Here is a 13,736-nt window from a genome sequence, read left to right on the forward strand (position 1 = left end):
TCTAAAAACTGTTATTATCTGCTCGCTTTAAGTACTTAACCATATTTATACATATGAGATCTGAAGGAAGGTCTGAAATCTATAACGCATAACATGATCTGTGTATGTATGTATATATTTATTACGCGATTGGTGTTTTACTATGCATATATAAGGGTACATGTATAAAAACGTTACTCATTTTCACGCGAATTTTAAGGCGTGCTAATGAATGCTACGTCGTCGTCTCTCTAATAATCGATCCTGAATAGTCTCTCGTTCAAAATGTTTAACAATAGTTCCTCAAATCTATATAGTATAACTTGCCTTACAAACCGGCACGCGTTTCACAACTGAAGATAGAATTCATACTGTTGCCATAATTAAACGATGTAAATGAACGAAGTAGATTCTTCAGAAAATTTTATATTATTGAAAATTTGCCTTTACTGGGTCGAACAACAATTCTATTTTACAGTCAAAACAATCACCTATCTTAAGTTCAATACTTCCAGAAGAAAAGAAAGAATGGTGAACGGTTGTAAGGGAGGTAAATTATTTGGAATTGATGATCAATAATTTTAAGGATATTTAACAGTGAATCGCGTGCCTCAGAATTATTTTAAGGTAAGTGTAAGATATACTAGAGACCCTCGTCTCTAAGATATACTAATGCACTTATATTGGCGTGTGTCGAAGGTCGCAAAATCCTAGATAACGTTAATAGTACGGAACATCACTTCTGATACTTCTCTATTTGGATACAAGATTGATGGTAGGGTGGAATCCGTCCTTGTCGGCCTTGTAATCAACCCTTTAATAAGACAATTACTTTCATAAAACAGCGTTTCTATGAGTTTCTATGTATACCGCAGTTCACCAGAGTCCATTACTGCGAAAAGACCAGTTTTCGTTCTTCGCGCATCTCTAGTGCGCATCTTCGCCCTGATTGGCGATACTCCCAAACGAAGTGGAAAGCGATTAGCAGAGAGCTCGCTGCGTTCCCCCACCATCTTCCAACCTGCGCGTCGCAGTTATGGACTCTGGTGAACTGCGGTATAGTTCTGTAGTTCTATCCCTTTCAGTAGGATAGGAAAACAAGAGCGATAACATAACTTAATTAAAAAGGAAACAGTGTTACCAGTGTTACCTGTAAGTATGGCCATCTGGTGATGTGAATGAAAAACTACCCGTTACATCCATCGATTCGTCGTCAGTACCCTCATTTTTCAATTCCCCAGTTTCATCCCTTTTTTGGCCATCGCTTTGTTCGTAACTAAAATGATATCCACCTACTCCAATATTGTTCGATTCCTCTTGTTTCACGATTGTGATGTCATTTGGATTAACTTGGGGTGCTGCTAGAGCTCCCACTATGGCTGTCACGAAGATGAGGATCTGCACAAAGAGGAATTCTTGCGTTACTACATTTTTTATCAATCTTCTTATAAAAAAAAAAATATGAACGAATAAATTATAACTCGAATCGAGGATCTTGGATCTGTCCCTGATCGAAGGGTACATCATCATTATGTAAAACATCTCAACGACCATATTACATAACTTGCATGTAATCTGCCGATTGGAACGTCGGTGACTCGAACTCGAACCTTTATAAGAAAATCCCCGTCAGGGTACGCGCGCTGCTTAGAAGTGCGCTGGTATTATGGTATAGCAATGCCATAAATAAATTTTAAGTAATTACTTGAAACGATGTAATTCGAACAATGTAATTTTTTTTAGTTTTATATTGTATTTTACACTGTCAGTCACCGGCGACTGTCACGACCTGGACAGAAAGTTTAGTGTCAGTCACCGATAACTGATGTGGCACTTAGTGTTAACTGTTGTACCCATTGAATTATCCAACTAAACGAGACAACTTTAAAGCTCAATTATAAAAATTTATCTATTCTATCAACGTAACGATTAAGAATATACTATGTATGGTCCGTCTATAATGCTCGAACAGTTTTATATATACGATTTGTTTCCAAATAAGTAGAATATGATTAACTACGTGTGTACCATGTGATTAACCGTCACGTTGTATAGGAATTTTTTGATAATAAAACGACAACTTTATTTAATCTCGGTTGCAAAGGAATCTCGGAACGGACATGTGTCATCGGACGACGGAATTATGATTAATCGTCTGTGCGTGTTAACGTCCCGCACGTACAAATGTCACAGTCCTCTTCACTTTCACTGTTACGTAAATAAAAATTTCGGATTCTGGCTGCCGAAAACGTGTTTCCCTCGGAGGATAGCGTGACGTTGACGCGAAACGATTTCTCAAGACTGTTCGCGGAACCCACCGTCTTCATAGCGAGGACTCTTCGTGCGAGCTAGTCCTGTCCCTTAGTCCTTTAACGACGACCGATACTGATACCAAGAATACCAGGTGCATCTGCCTTTATATAGCAGGAAAATCGCGGGTGTTGCATCCCCACCTGCATTTCGTCTTCGCTCCCCTAGCGGTGCTAGGATGCATCCAAGATGTGCAACGGTGCAAGTGTCCTCTCCTCGAGAGACGTCTGCATTCTTTGCGGAGCTGCTGTTTATTCACCGTTGTGGATATTGGTATACGTATGGAATTAACTCTACGGACCAAGAATTGATTTTTTAATTTTTTATTTCAGGTGAAGACATCTGGCAAAAGAAAAAATCCTTCATCCGTTTATCTTGGATTTTTACCTCTTTCCTTCAATGAAACGTATTTGATGTATTGCTTGATTAACTATGCGGATGGATCGTGTAGCAGCAGACTATTCGATCGTTCAACAGCTCCTAAATCGAGAGATCTTGTTAGATCTTGTTGATTCTTAATTTTATATGACCGATTCTAACGATCGTTTCAATTTATTTTGTAAATTACACAGAACCTCTACGAGCGGTGAATTGAGAAACGGCCCATTAATTAAAGATTATGTTAAAGAATTTTTTAAACTTGTCCCTGAAAGACAGACGAGCAGACACGTTTGATAGAAATGGCTGCATCGTCACCTCGTCGGAGGAGTATACACACTCAAAATGGCATTTCTGTACTCGACAACTGTGCCATTCAGATATTACAATGAAACGTATCTTTCAGGTGGACTTTGCCGTAAGAACTTCGTCAGCAATGCCAAGGACCTTTCATCTCTGCACCAAGACGATTGTTCCTGTTTGCATACACTATGTTAGTCTAGTCACGTCAAGTTCATCTATGTTTAGATCACAATAACACAACACTCGTACAGGTATACTGTAATTCTTGTAAATCGACTTCTATTAGATAATCAAATTACCCTTTTTTTATTTTTAGATTCAGTACCATGGATGAAAGGCTTGCACATGGAAAATGAAGATATAAGGGAGGTATGACCCCTTGGATGTTCCTCTAAGGAAGTGTGCTGTCCTCGCTACTGTCTGAAAAATTGAACAAATTAGTAAAGTTATGTATTTTCAGTTTGACGAAAGGAAATTTAATTATTCATAGCCGTAGATTAAGTAAATATTGAGGTAACGTGCGAAAGTCTGGAGGTAAACTTACAGTATTCAAAAGTATGAATGAAGTGTTTGCTGTACTTTCTTGGATCGGAGATTAACTTGTATTCCTTTGTTGACTTAGAAATATTAAATAACCGATGAAGAAACAGAGGGCTGACATAATTCTTCATCGATTGAAGTGGTTGATTTCACAGTATAATTTGTATCTACAAATTATCAGCCCACTACATTAATATTATAAATGCAACTACAGAAAAATTGTAGACAGTCAACTTGTAATAAAAAATCCTTGCTGGAATCGTTAAAAAGAAGCCAGCTCTCTGTTTGACATTTATCTTCCTTAATCATTGAGTATCAAAATCCGCCTATTTTTAACCGATTTCGAAAAAGGAGGAGGTTACTCAATTCGATCAGTATATATATATATATATTTTTTACAAGAGAGAGTATCGGATGCCAATCGCTACCAGCGGAGACGCGGTAGCCGCAGGCATCCTCGGTGTCTTCTTCGTTCCCGGCGCATCTTCTGAAATGGCAAGGTCACCGGTAGTTACGTCACCAACTTTCCTCGGCACCTCTTAACGCGTACAGCACGACGAGAAAACTAAATGTCACAATTACCAAGGACGCTCGACCGCGTGTTCGAATGCCTCCAGGCATCTGCCAACAAACGACGAGGGGTAAAAATCCGACGTTTCGCAGATTTGGCTTTCACATTCGATGCGGCTGCAGATTCCGATCACCATTCGAGTTTAAACTCCTTGTTGCAAATTTTTCGATTCTACCATCAGTTACTTACAAATTTTTAAACGGAATGGTATCATCCCTTATTTTTTGAGGAAATTCCAAATTTCTAAAATCAGAATAAAATTTCAATTTTTCATATTATTTATATTTGAAATGATTCGAAGTAATGTAATTCATCACCGGCTATACAGGCGGCCACTGATCTTACGTCATTGCTTTACCCCATTGCCCTCGAGGCGGATGATCCAGGTTACAAAATCGTTAACATCTTGCAAGTGACTGCTTCGTCTCTCCTCTTACCTAGAGAGAAGAAAAAGAGTATAATCGTTGTAGGATCGATCTGTTTTTATGTAGGTATAACAGGTTTTTTTCATCTCAGTTTTGGTGAACATATGGCATTATTGAATAATAATGATGAATGCTACGATAAATCGAACGGATAATTAATGCTCGAAGACGAGTTTGTGTATTGACTACGCGGTAGCTATGAAAATATTTTTCAATGATCAATCGACGAGCGTTTCATTATGACGACAGTAAAAAGAATAATTATTTTCAATAGCTTGCAAACTAATAAACGTGCATCAATTAAGGTATGAGAATCCATTTGTTCAACCTTCAATCTCAACATTTGATGATTGTAACGTCAAAAATGACTATGACTAATTGATTAGAGGTAAACGTCTGTTGGAATGTTTATTAATATTTTCAATCAAACGCTCATTAGGAGAATGACCATAAAATATGCCATTAAACGTTATTATAAATTATTGCGACTACAATTGAATAAAATTTTACTATAATCGATTCCTTAATTATATGGCATAGATTATTTGAAAAATATTTTACCTGACCCTTCGGAACTTATAAACTTTGTCTACGAGTGCCATAATTGGTAGCATTTATTTGTAAGATATTTTCAGCCTGTTTGAATGTTGCACAACATAAATTACATGTCAGCAGGCTGTCTATACGATGGAAGACATTAAAAACGACGTTCGACCCGAGATTCGTTTGCATACGAAACGATTATCTCGTGGAAAATTAAACTTAACAGAGAGATAAAGAATACAATGTAATTGGATGGTTATTCGAGTTCTAGCACGCAACTGGATATATTTAAGAATTACGTAAATTTCAAAGTTATCCCGTATTGCGAGCCGCAATGAGATCAGGAAGAACGGATCGTCGTTTCCGTTTGGCAACAGCGAAGATCGTAATTTCTAATTAAAAAATAAATGAAATCAGGCTTCTCTCGGGAAAATAGCGTTAAAGATGAAGCAGTAATCTTCGTAAACTAAATTCTAAAGATATCGATATCAAATTCTCACGGTCAATTTTTTCAAAGTAGGGTGCCAACCGCGAACGGCTATTACGGAAATGCAATTTTATCTGAGAGCGGCATTTCGGTTCGAAACTCTCTTGACCGATCGTGACTCGCGTTGTCTCTCTATTGCGACAGAACGGCTCCTCGTTACCTCTCATGTAGATGCGGTTGTACGACCTTTGCTGTTGCGAAGAAAAAGAAGAAGAATGATGATGAAAAGGGAGAAACATTTGGCCTGCTTGTTCAAACAACCAACTTATCTGACAAAATTCCGGAACCTTTTAACCGATGAATTCAATCGAGCGATTCTATCTTGATTCATACATTTTGCAGGAGACGTGCAGTATCAATGATCGATTCAAGATGAGACAGAATTCATTTCCATCCAAATGAAATTGGTATTTTTCAAGTTCGGCTGTAATTTATGTAGCACCCAATAGAACAACCTGTCGATAAGAAAAATATTTTCAATAACAGAAATAGTTGCCAGGACCGGTTTATGTAATGATGTAGTCAGTTTAATAAAGCATGATGCATTACCTGTATCTCGTTTAATGAAGTCTTCAGAATATTTTATATCTGAGTACCAGAAGTTTCTGATAAGTTCAAAGATAACACTTATGGATCTTTATTAAAATTGAAACTATGAATTTCTTTGGATTAGAGCGATTAAAATTTTGCATTCGAAGATCCAGAAAAGTTTTCAAGAACCTTACATCCTGCCTGTATAATTATGTTACCGAGGAATGTTCTTTCTATGGCGATGAAGCGATGCCTGATGAATTACGAGGATCATAATGCAGCGGTGCGTGTGCATCCGCGGCTCCCAGGTGGTACGACCTCGTCACCTTGCCAGTAGATGACTGTTTTATCGTCGACACCAGTGAAGTAAATCAATCGAACCCGTGATCGTAGCCGCAGACCCGAAGAAGGATCCGCGAAGGACTGCTCGATGGAACGTCGAAACGGAAAGTTCACGTCTGTAAACTTTAAATCGCCTGACCGAGCGGATACCATTCAAAGTGTTAAAACTCGGTCAGATACGTATTTCGAAACCTATCAGTCATTAGAATTTATTTTTAATAAATTTTGATAATTTTCATGAAATTACATTAGACTTTCAATGTTTCCAAATCGGTCAATTGATCTGAATTAATGTTAATATTAATCTCCAATAAAACGTACCATCGTTAAAAGCTAAATTGTTGAATTAGATATTAATTAAACTGGTTTTTAATTTTAAATGGACACTAATGGGACTTGTCCCGTTTATTAAAATAAAATGAATAAATTATCTAAAGAAGATATAGTTAATTTGAAATCTCCAATGCCTATATGAATATTTGTTTAGCCACTGTAATTATTATAATTAGTCATCGGAAAAGAAAAAACTGATTAGATAATCTCTCCTGGTACACATATATAATGTAACAGGCAAAGGGTGAAATAGAAAGAAAGTTATCCATTAGGAAGTAGGAAGAGATCCATTGATTTCTTTCTTCGAAACCAATGCTCTTTGTACATACTTATCAAGTTCGAAATCTCGTTTACCACTTCGAAAACACGGAGCCGATTGTATTCAAGCACGCTCGTAGATCTACTTTCGATCTTGCGCTCTGTAACCCTTCTTCAGATTTTCGACTATGGTAGATGGTTTCCTGCAATCATTATTTTCTATAAGTACCATTTTATCAAATCGATAAGTGCAAACTTTACAACACTTAAAAATGTATAAAATATTGTTTATAGTGAAGCTAGAGAATCTAGATCTCTGAAACTAAAATCCTACCTCCACCGATGTGAATGTAAAGTGTAAATTCCTCCTTAAAACAATCGGTAGAAAAAGAGGAGGAGAAAGATCATTGAAGGGACTTCATTGAAACGAAATAAGGTAATACCCGTTGGCATTTGAATCCTGCGGCGAATTACATAATAGAATAACTGGAAGAAGGTCTAAAGAGAGAAAGCGTATTAAGCAGCCGGTTACAAAGGCGATGCGTTTCGGTGTTAATTGAACGTGGGTAAAATTTTGAAGAAACCTTTCAGATCCGCCTCCAATTCCTTCGCTTTCAATCTATCCATATTCTACTTCTAAAAAAAGAAATGAACTTGCGCTCTGTTTTAGAATTCACGATTTGAATCGTGGCTTGAATCATCTTTGACATTTTTTCAAGCATCCTCCGAGGCCTGAATTCTTACCGCGCATTAATTTACTCGCGAAAGTTGACGTTAACGACGCTTAAACATGTTACATCATTGTCCATCAATTTTTGAAATCATCCTCCGAGCGTCGGATATTAATCTTCGAAATTTCAGAGGACCGTAGGTAGTCTATCATCACCGAATCAGTCCGTACAAGCTCAACCTCCGATTCACCTGTAAACGATGATTTTGTAGTTAACGGATAAAGGTGTAGGTTACGTGGTTACGGGAATTATTCGTTTGTGTCGGTGCCGGTTCATCTGCCGACAACGTGGTGGCATTTAACCGATCCGTGCCATCGTGTTCAGCAGCTTTTATTACGCAAGAAGCGCCTTTAACCGGCGGCAACGACGACGAGAACGACAACGGCGACTAAGAAGATGAGTACGTCGAGATCGCGTCGGTCCATCTCGAATTATTGCGAAATTCTTCGCTTGAAAAGTTTCCTTTTATTCCTTTGACACTTAATTGCTTTCAATAGGATTAGCTTGTTAAACGAACGATAGGCGTATTCGATGTTATAAGAGGCTTCAGACACAAAGGGACCGTGTTTAACCCTTTCTTTACGACCTTGTTAACGTCGAAGGTTTGTTACTACCTGAAGATGGATTGATGGTTTCGAGAAAGAGTGAAATTTTCTGGGAATCGAGACGAAGATCACGCACGTGGTTTTTTGAAACTGAATTCTTAATTCAGGCTTGCGTATAAACCACTTGTGTCGAAGCGTTATCTTTTATTGATTCACTTAAAAGGTAGATGATGTAGCTTTCTCTTGTGTAATATTTAAAGAAACACAGTGTTTCTATTAAGCTCTTAAATACTTGATAGCAGAGCTGTTACTGAAACATTTTCGCCCATTGATCTTCTGGATTCATCCCTGAAACACAGAAGTTGATAAATTAGAATCTAACAATTTTTTAGAACGAAATTTCTAAAGACACGTTTGCTTCTTTTCAGAAAGCAAATTTCTGAATAGCAAAGCCACGAGAATTTTTCTTTCGAGTTTCCATTGAACACGTTGTCTTTGAACAAAGGCAGCTTAAAAATAACGTACAGACACTGCATTCTGTGCTTCCATATTTGTATCTCTGCCATTTTAACACCTTTGTGTCTTCGCCATTTTAAATAACAATGGCGTCGGCGTACGCCGTCTCGCGACTTTACTTGTTCCATTATGAAAGACAAAAGCAGGAATGATTTTTCTGAAAAAGGTTACAGAATGCTGAAAACTGAACCATGTAAAAAACATGGAGTTCATCAGAATTCTATCTCTTTTTCATGATTTTCTGTGACATAAACCATAGGTCATAATTAGATCCACTCCTAGGATCTAATACAAATTTTAGAAAATCACGGTGGATTTGAGGAAAGAACAGTAGTTGGTTTGATGATTAAGTATCTGTGGATCAGAAGAGGTCGTATATTCTAACCTGCGAAGAAGACATCGCCTCGTCTTCAAACGAAAGTAAGTTATCCGATACAGCAGATGCTGACATGGATGGAAACTTTCTTTCTAATCCGACGACTATTTATCTAGCCACTAGTCTAAACGAAGCAGGAAGACGACAAGTTCGGTGGTCATAGCTCAATGCTGATACGCATCGCGACAATCAGCTTGTTAAAAATATTTACATAAGAGAACGTAACATCTGTTGCACGAACCGCGAGATCGTTGAAATAGATATCAGTGATGGGTTCAAGTCAACATCGTATCTAATGGAATTGACTTTGCTCCAATACTGTCTAGGTACTTTCTTCGCGGTAAAACGTGAGTTGTACCCTTTTCTGGAATCTCGAAGAATCTTTATTGCTGTTACGTTAAATCCTTTACTAACAGTCCCAAGTTTTTGCCCTCTAATCGAAAGAGGATCCTCCGCTTCGTGCACAATCGATTATACAATATCGTCGCGCCTCACGATGAACCCTATAAAAGAAAGAAAAGTCACGACCCGTGCCGATGCACGAGCCTGTACAAACTCCGACGATTATCTAATGTCGTACCATCTATATTTACGACGAGCAGAAGATACCGTGAGTCGGGGAAACCCCGAAACGAAACCTGATCAACGGAAATTTCACTGAAAGTATGCGCAATCGAAACCGAATGTGATTGATTTCGGTATCAATCCCAGGTTGAGGATAAAAAATTTTTTAGAAATGAAAATTTCCTTTACACGTAACGTTATTATTGATTCTGCGAAATTAGAAAAGATATTGTGTTTTTATGTTAGAAAGTGGATAGAAGTGAAATCAATATGAAATAGTCAACAAGAGAAGGAATGAATAATATTAAACGTAAATTGATTACACAATTACCACTGAAGAATCTCTTTCCTCCATTTTATACGGTCATTTTACAGTACGTATCATTTAATGGACCTTGATTTGAGCATCGTTGAGCCACTACTCTGCTCCTTTTTCCTGTAAAAACGTAACAAAAATTAATTATGTAAGAACATTTACAAATTTCAGTAAATTAAATAGCAATCATTCACTTTGTGTTTCAACAAGAGGAATTTTGAGATTCTATATATAATATGATTCACTGAAATTCCTCAAAGACCTGTTGATATCCAGCCTTACCTGTCGAAGGATAATCATGATCTCAATTGACAGCAAGCAACTTATCGATTGCACAATCATATTTCAAAGTTGTCAATGATTATTATGTTTGATTTTTATTTGCCACGAAGTAAAGAAGCTGCATCACAAACGATTACTCTGCAATCGGGTGTGCCTTTGATTACGCCGATCGTTCCTCAGCTTTCGATCAATTACAAGGATACAAAAAGCAGAGAAAAAGAAAAAGTCATTAGCACATATGGTACAGACAGCGTACATCTTCTCGCATCGGAAACATCTTTCTTCCTTCTCTGCATCGATGCTCCTTCTTTCGAAGCATTAGCATAAGCGGCCAACTCGCGTTACGTAACGCTGGAGACTTTCTTTTCGAACTTCTGCACCTACTTACTTCTTTCCCTTCTTTCATCCTACAACGGCAACGTTTTCGATGATCATCCCGGAAGAACAGGTAACATAAGGAACGACAAGGTCATCTTGACGCAATCATCTCGCTCATCTCAGTGAGCTTTATTTTTAATCATTCCCTCTATGAATATATTTGCAAGATTTATATATTTGTTTTGACGGAATGACACGAGGACTTCATGAAGCAATTAATGATTATCCCATTGGATGGAGAAGAAGATGCTGAGAAAGATAGAGAATAGTTTGGGAATTTGATTAGTTGAAAGGCCTGTTACCAGTATATACAAGTCTATTTCTATTTCTTTTTCCTTCATAGGAATGAATAAATTGAGAATAAGGTTTGCATATATTAATGAAGATATAAGACTCTTGTAATAGAAAAATTAAGAACCTTGACTCTTTGATTATAATGGCAAATTGCTCTTTTGCAAAATCACTCACCAAAATACACACTTATCAGATACATATTTTCTTCTTGAACGTGTAAAAAAATACAGCTCTTGAATTTTAAAATTTTTGCTAATGAAAAAATTATGCAAAAGTTAAAATCTTCTGATGTTACTTTAATTGATGAGAAAGATCTCTTTAAAATCAAATGTAACCATGTTACGTATAGTTACCCTACATCCCATATGAAGCTACCTTCTGATGAACCCAGTTTCCCGAGCCACTACATCAAACCCACGCTCTACATTTAACAAGAACATCCAGACGCCAACTGCATTCATTGTTCCATCCAAGTATGGTCAGACAGCCGTGAATCCAACGAGACAGGGCTACGGTGAAACCAGGCGATTTTTGTCTGCTCTTCCTCGAATTTCTACCTGGCATTCACTGCCTCTTCCTCCATCGGTCATCGTTCTACCATCACCGGCCAATGCCATTCGACGATTTCAACATCTCCTGGTGAAGAATTTTGGGGCCCCATCCGATGGAAGGGGGAAAATTCATATCGAAACCCGACTATATAATCGTCCCGTGGACCACCATGGAATCAGTATTGTGATCTAGCTCATCTTGAGTTAACACCTGTCCTCATTCTTTCCAAAGGAGATACCTTAAAAGAAGAAAAATTACATCAATCATGAAGCTGGTGCGTGCCTTCATTATACTCTTAACTGGATATCAAGTGTACATACAGGATGTTCAGTACAACGTTCGCCAAATTAAAAAAAATTCATCAGTGCTTAATCATATAATTGCAAAAATACTTTCTTATTTCTCGATAAAAAAATTGGGATCATCTTCTTAAGAGAAGAAGACTTTTGCTCGATAATCTGTTGAGGAAATTATTTTTCATGAGGCTGATTATGAACCTAATTAGAAAACCTAGTGTCCTAATTAGTGTCCTAAGATTTTAATTAGCTTCATTTTTCGTCCACGTTCTCAACCGCGATGAATTTTGTTTTTCCCCGGTGGAAATCGTTCTGTTTATCCTCGAAACTCGAAACGTTTACGGGATCGTCGACGATTAGCATCAGACCGATTACGAGCGTGTAATTAACGTGCGCGCACAGGATCGTTATGTACTATTAACAATATAACGATACACCTCGCAATTACACGTGCTATCGGCATCATTGTTCTTCTACCCCATTGAAATACAAACACGATTGTAGATTTATATTTAAGTAAATCGCTGTTAACAGATCTATGTTTCGTTTATGTAACCCGAGAGAATTAGATTTCTCGTAATCGAGAAGACAGTGACGAATCGGAATAGTTAAACGAAAAAACGTGGTAATTATTTTTTAAAACCTCAACAAATTAATCGGACGATTAATTTTTCTTTCGTGAAACTCGAGTGTGATTATTTTAAAAAGAAATTATTAGTGCATCTTTCATATTTTCATTACTTGCATTTCATTCTCTGACCGAGGTGTTAACATTCTCCTTTCTTCACAGATCGTAGCTCTCGCTGTCGTCGTCGCTGTGGCCTATGCTGCTCCTCAGGGTCATCCCGAAGAGGTGGTCCTCGTCAAAGAAACTCCCTCCGACAACATTGGACTCGGTGGTTACAATTACGCCTATGAACTTTCTAATGGCCAGGCTCATCAAGAAAGCGCCGAATTGGTGAACCAAGGAACCGAAAACGAAGCATTGGCCGTTCGTGGTAGCTTCAGCTGGGTTGACCCTCAAACCAACATCAGATACACGGTCAACTACGTCGCCGATGAGAATGGTTTCCAACCACAGGGCGAACATATCCCTGCTTGAATTGTACATACTAGCTTTAAATAAATATCACTTTTAAGTATATCATTGTTCAAATATTTATTACCACCTGTAAAACTACCCCGGACACCAGCGATTATTGAAGAAAGTCAGAAACCATTTGCCTGCTTCTAAAATCCTAATGAAAATAAATAAGATGTACTTGGGCCAAATTTATACTGGGCAAGTCTTTTCGTTCCCTAGTACCGGAAAAGTTTATTTGCCCAATATAAATTCCACCTAAAGTTGAAAGACCTGATGACTCCAAATAAAAATCCTAATTACATCAATGGTTCCTAGGAGAATTAATATAAAATCCCATGTACTGTTACTGTTACTAAGGATGTAGAGGTGCTCTGCCCTAATGAATGATTATACCTGGGTCTATAAAAACCCTTGTTATTTGGGACGCTATTATATATCATCCTTTGTCTAAAATTGTTAAAGTATATCTACCATATCAGTTCTTAAATTACACAATCATGTAGAGGTCCTAGACCTAGACACTCCAGAGGCTGAAAAAATTGGAAGGTCGTTAGCACGGCAAAACACGTACAAGACTACGAACATCTCCTAGAAGACTAACAATACATAGTTCTTACTTTTGGACCTTCCTCTGCACAAAGGTTAAAAATTTTCTGAAGCATCACCCCCACTAATTTTAACTACCAGCCGCCACTACCCCCTAGTTACCTAGGTTTTCCTTTCCAGACTTATTTCGGGAATAACTTATGCAGGAATAGGTAAGTAGATTCATAGTGGTCTCTTTTGTAAATAAGGATGTAGC

The 13,736-nt window shown here is 37.7% G+C and overlaps 2 protein-coding genes and 1 long non-coding RNA gene across 3 annotated transcripts; 1 reads left to right on the forward strand and 2 right to left on the reverse strand.

Annotated features, from left to right (window-relative positions):
* Positions 1–94: 94 nt before the first annotated feature.
* On the reverse strand, positions 95–2,405 carry LOC114879413 (endocuticle structural glycoprotein ABD-5-like). Its single transcript, XM_029194311.2, has 3 exons — positions 2,298–2,405; positions 1,130–1,377; positions 95–793 (listed from the first exon to the last, which is right to left on the reverse strand). Exons 1-3 carry the CDS (start codon positions 2,304–2,306, stop codon positions 733–735), a joined length of 318 nt encoding a protein of 105 aa, XP_029050144.1. The 5' UTR covers positions 2,307–2,405; the 3' UTR covers positions 95–732.
* Positions 2,406–3,407: 1,002 nt separating this feature from the next.
* LOC114879415 lies at positions 3,408–6,335 on the reverse strand. The gene is made up of 4 exons (XR_003789902.2): positions 6,086–6,335; positions 4,427–5,991; positions 4,093–4,324; positions 3,408–3,997 (listed from the first exon to the last, which is right to left on the reverse strand). It is a non-coding gene; the product is annotated as an uncharacterized LOC114879415 (long non-coding RNA).
* A 5,411-nt stretch (positions 6,336–11,746) lies between these two features.
* On the forward strand, positions 11,747–12,952 carry LOC114879418 (flexible cuticle protein 12-like). Its single transcript, XM_029194317.1, has 2 exons — positions 11,747–11,828; positions 12,641–12,952. The coding sequence occupies exons 1-2, from the start codon at positions 11,820–11,822 to the stop codon at positions 12,950–12,952; spliced, it is 321 nt and encodes a 106-aa protein (XP_029050150.1). The 5' UTR covers positions 11,747–11,819.
* Positions 12,953–13,736: the final 784 nt, after the last annotated feature.

This window comes from Osmia bicornis, chromosome 11 (genome assembly GCF_907164935.1).
Source record: "Osmia bicornis bicornis chromosome 11, iOsmBic2.1, whole genome shotgun sequence".
Classification (NCBI taxonomy): domain Eukaryota; kingdom Metazoa; phylum Arthropoda; class Insecta; order Hymenoptera; family Megachilidae; genus Osmia; species Osmia bicornis.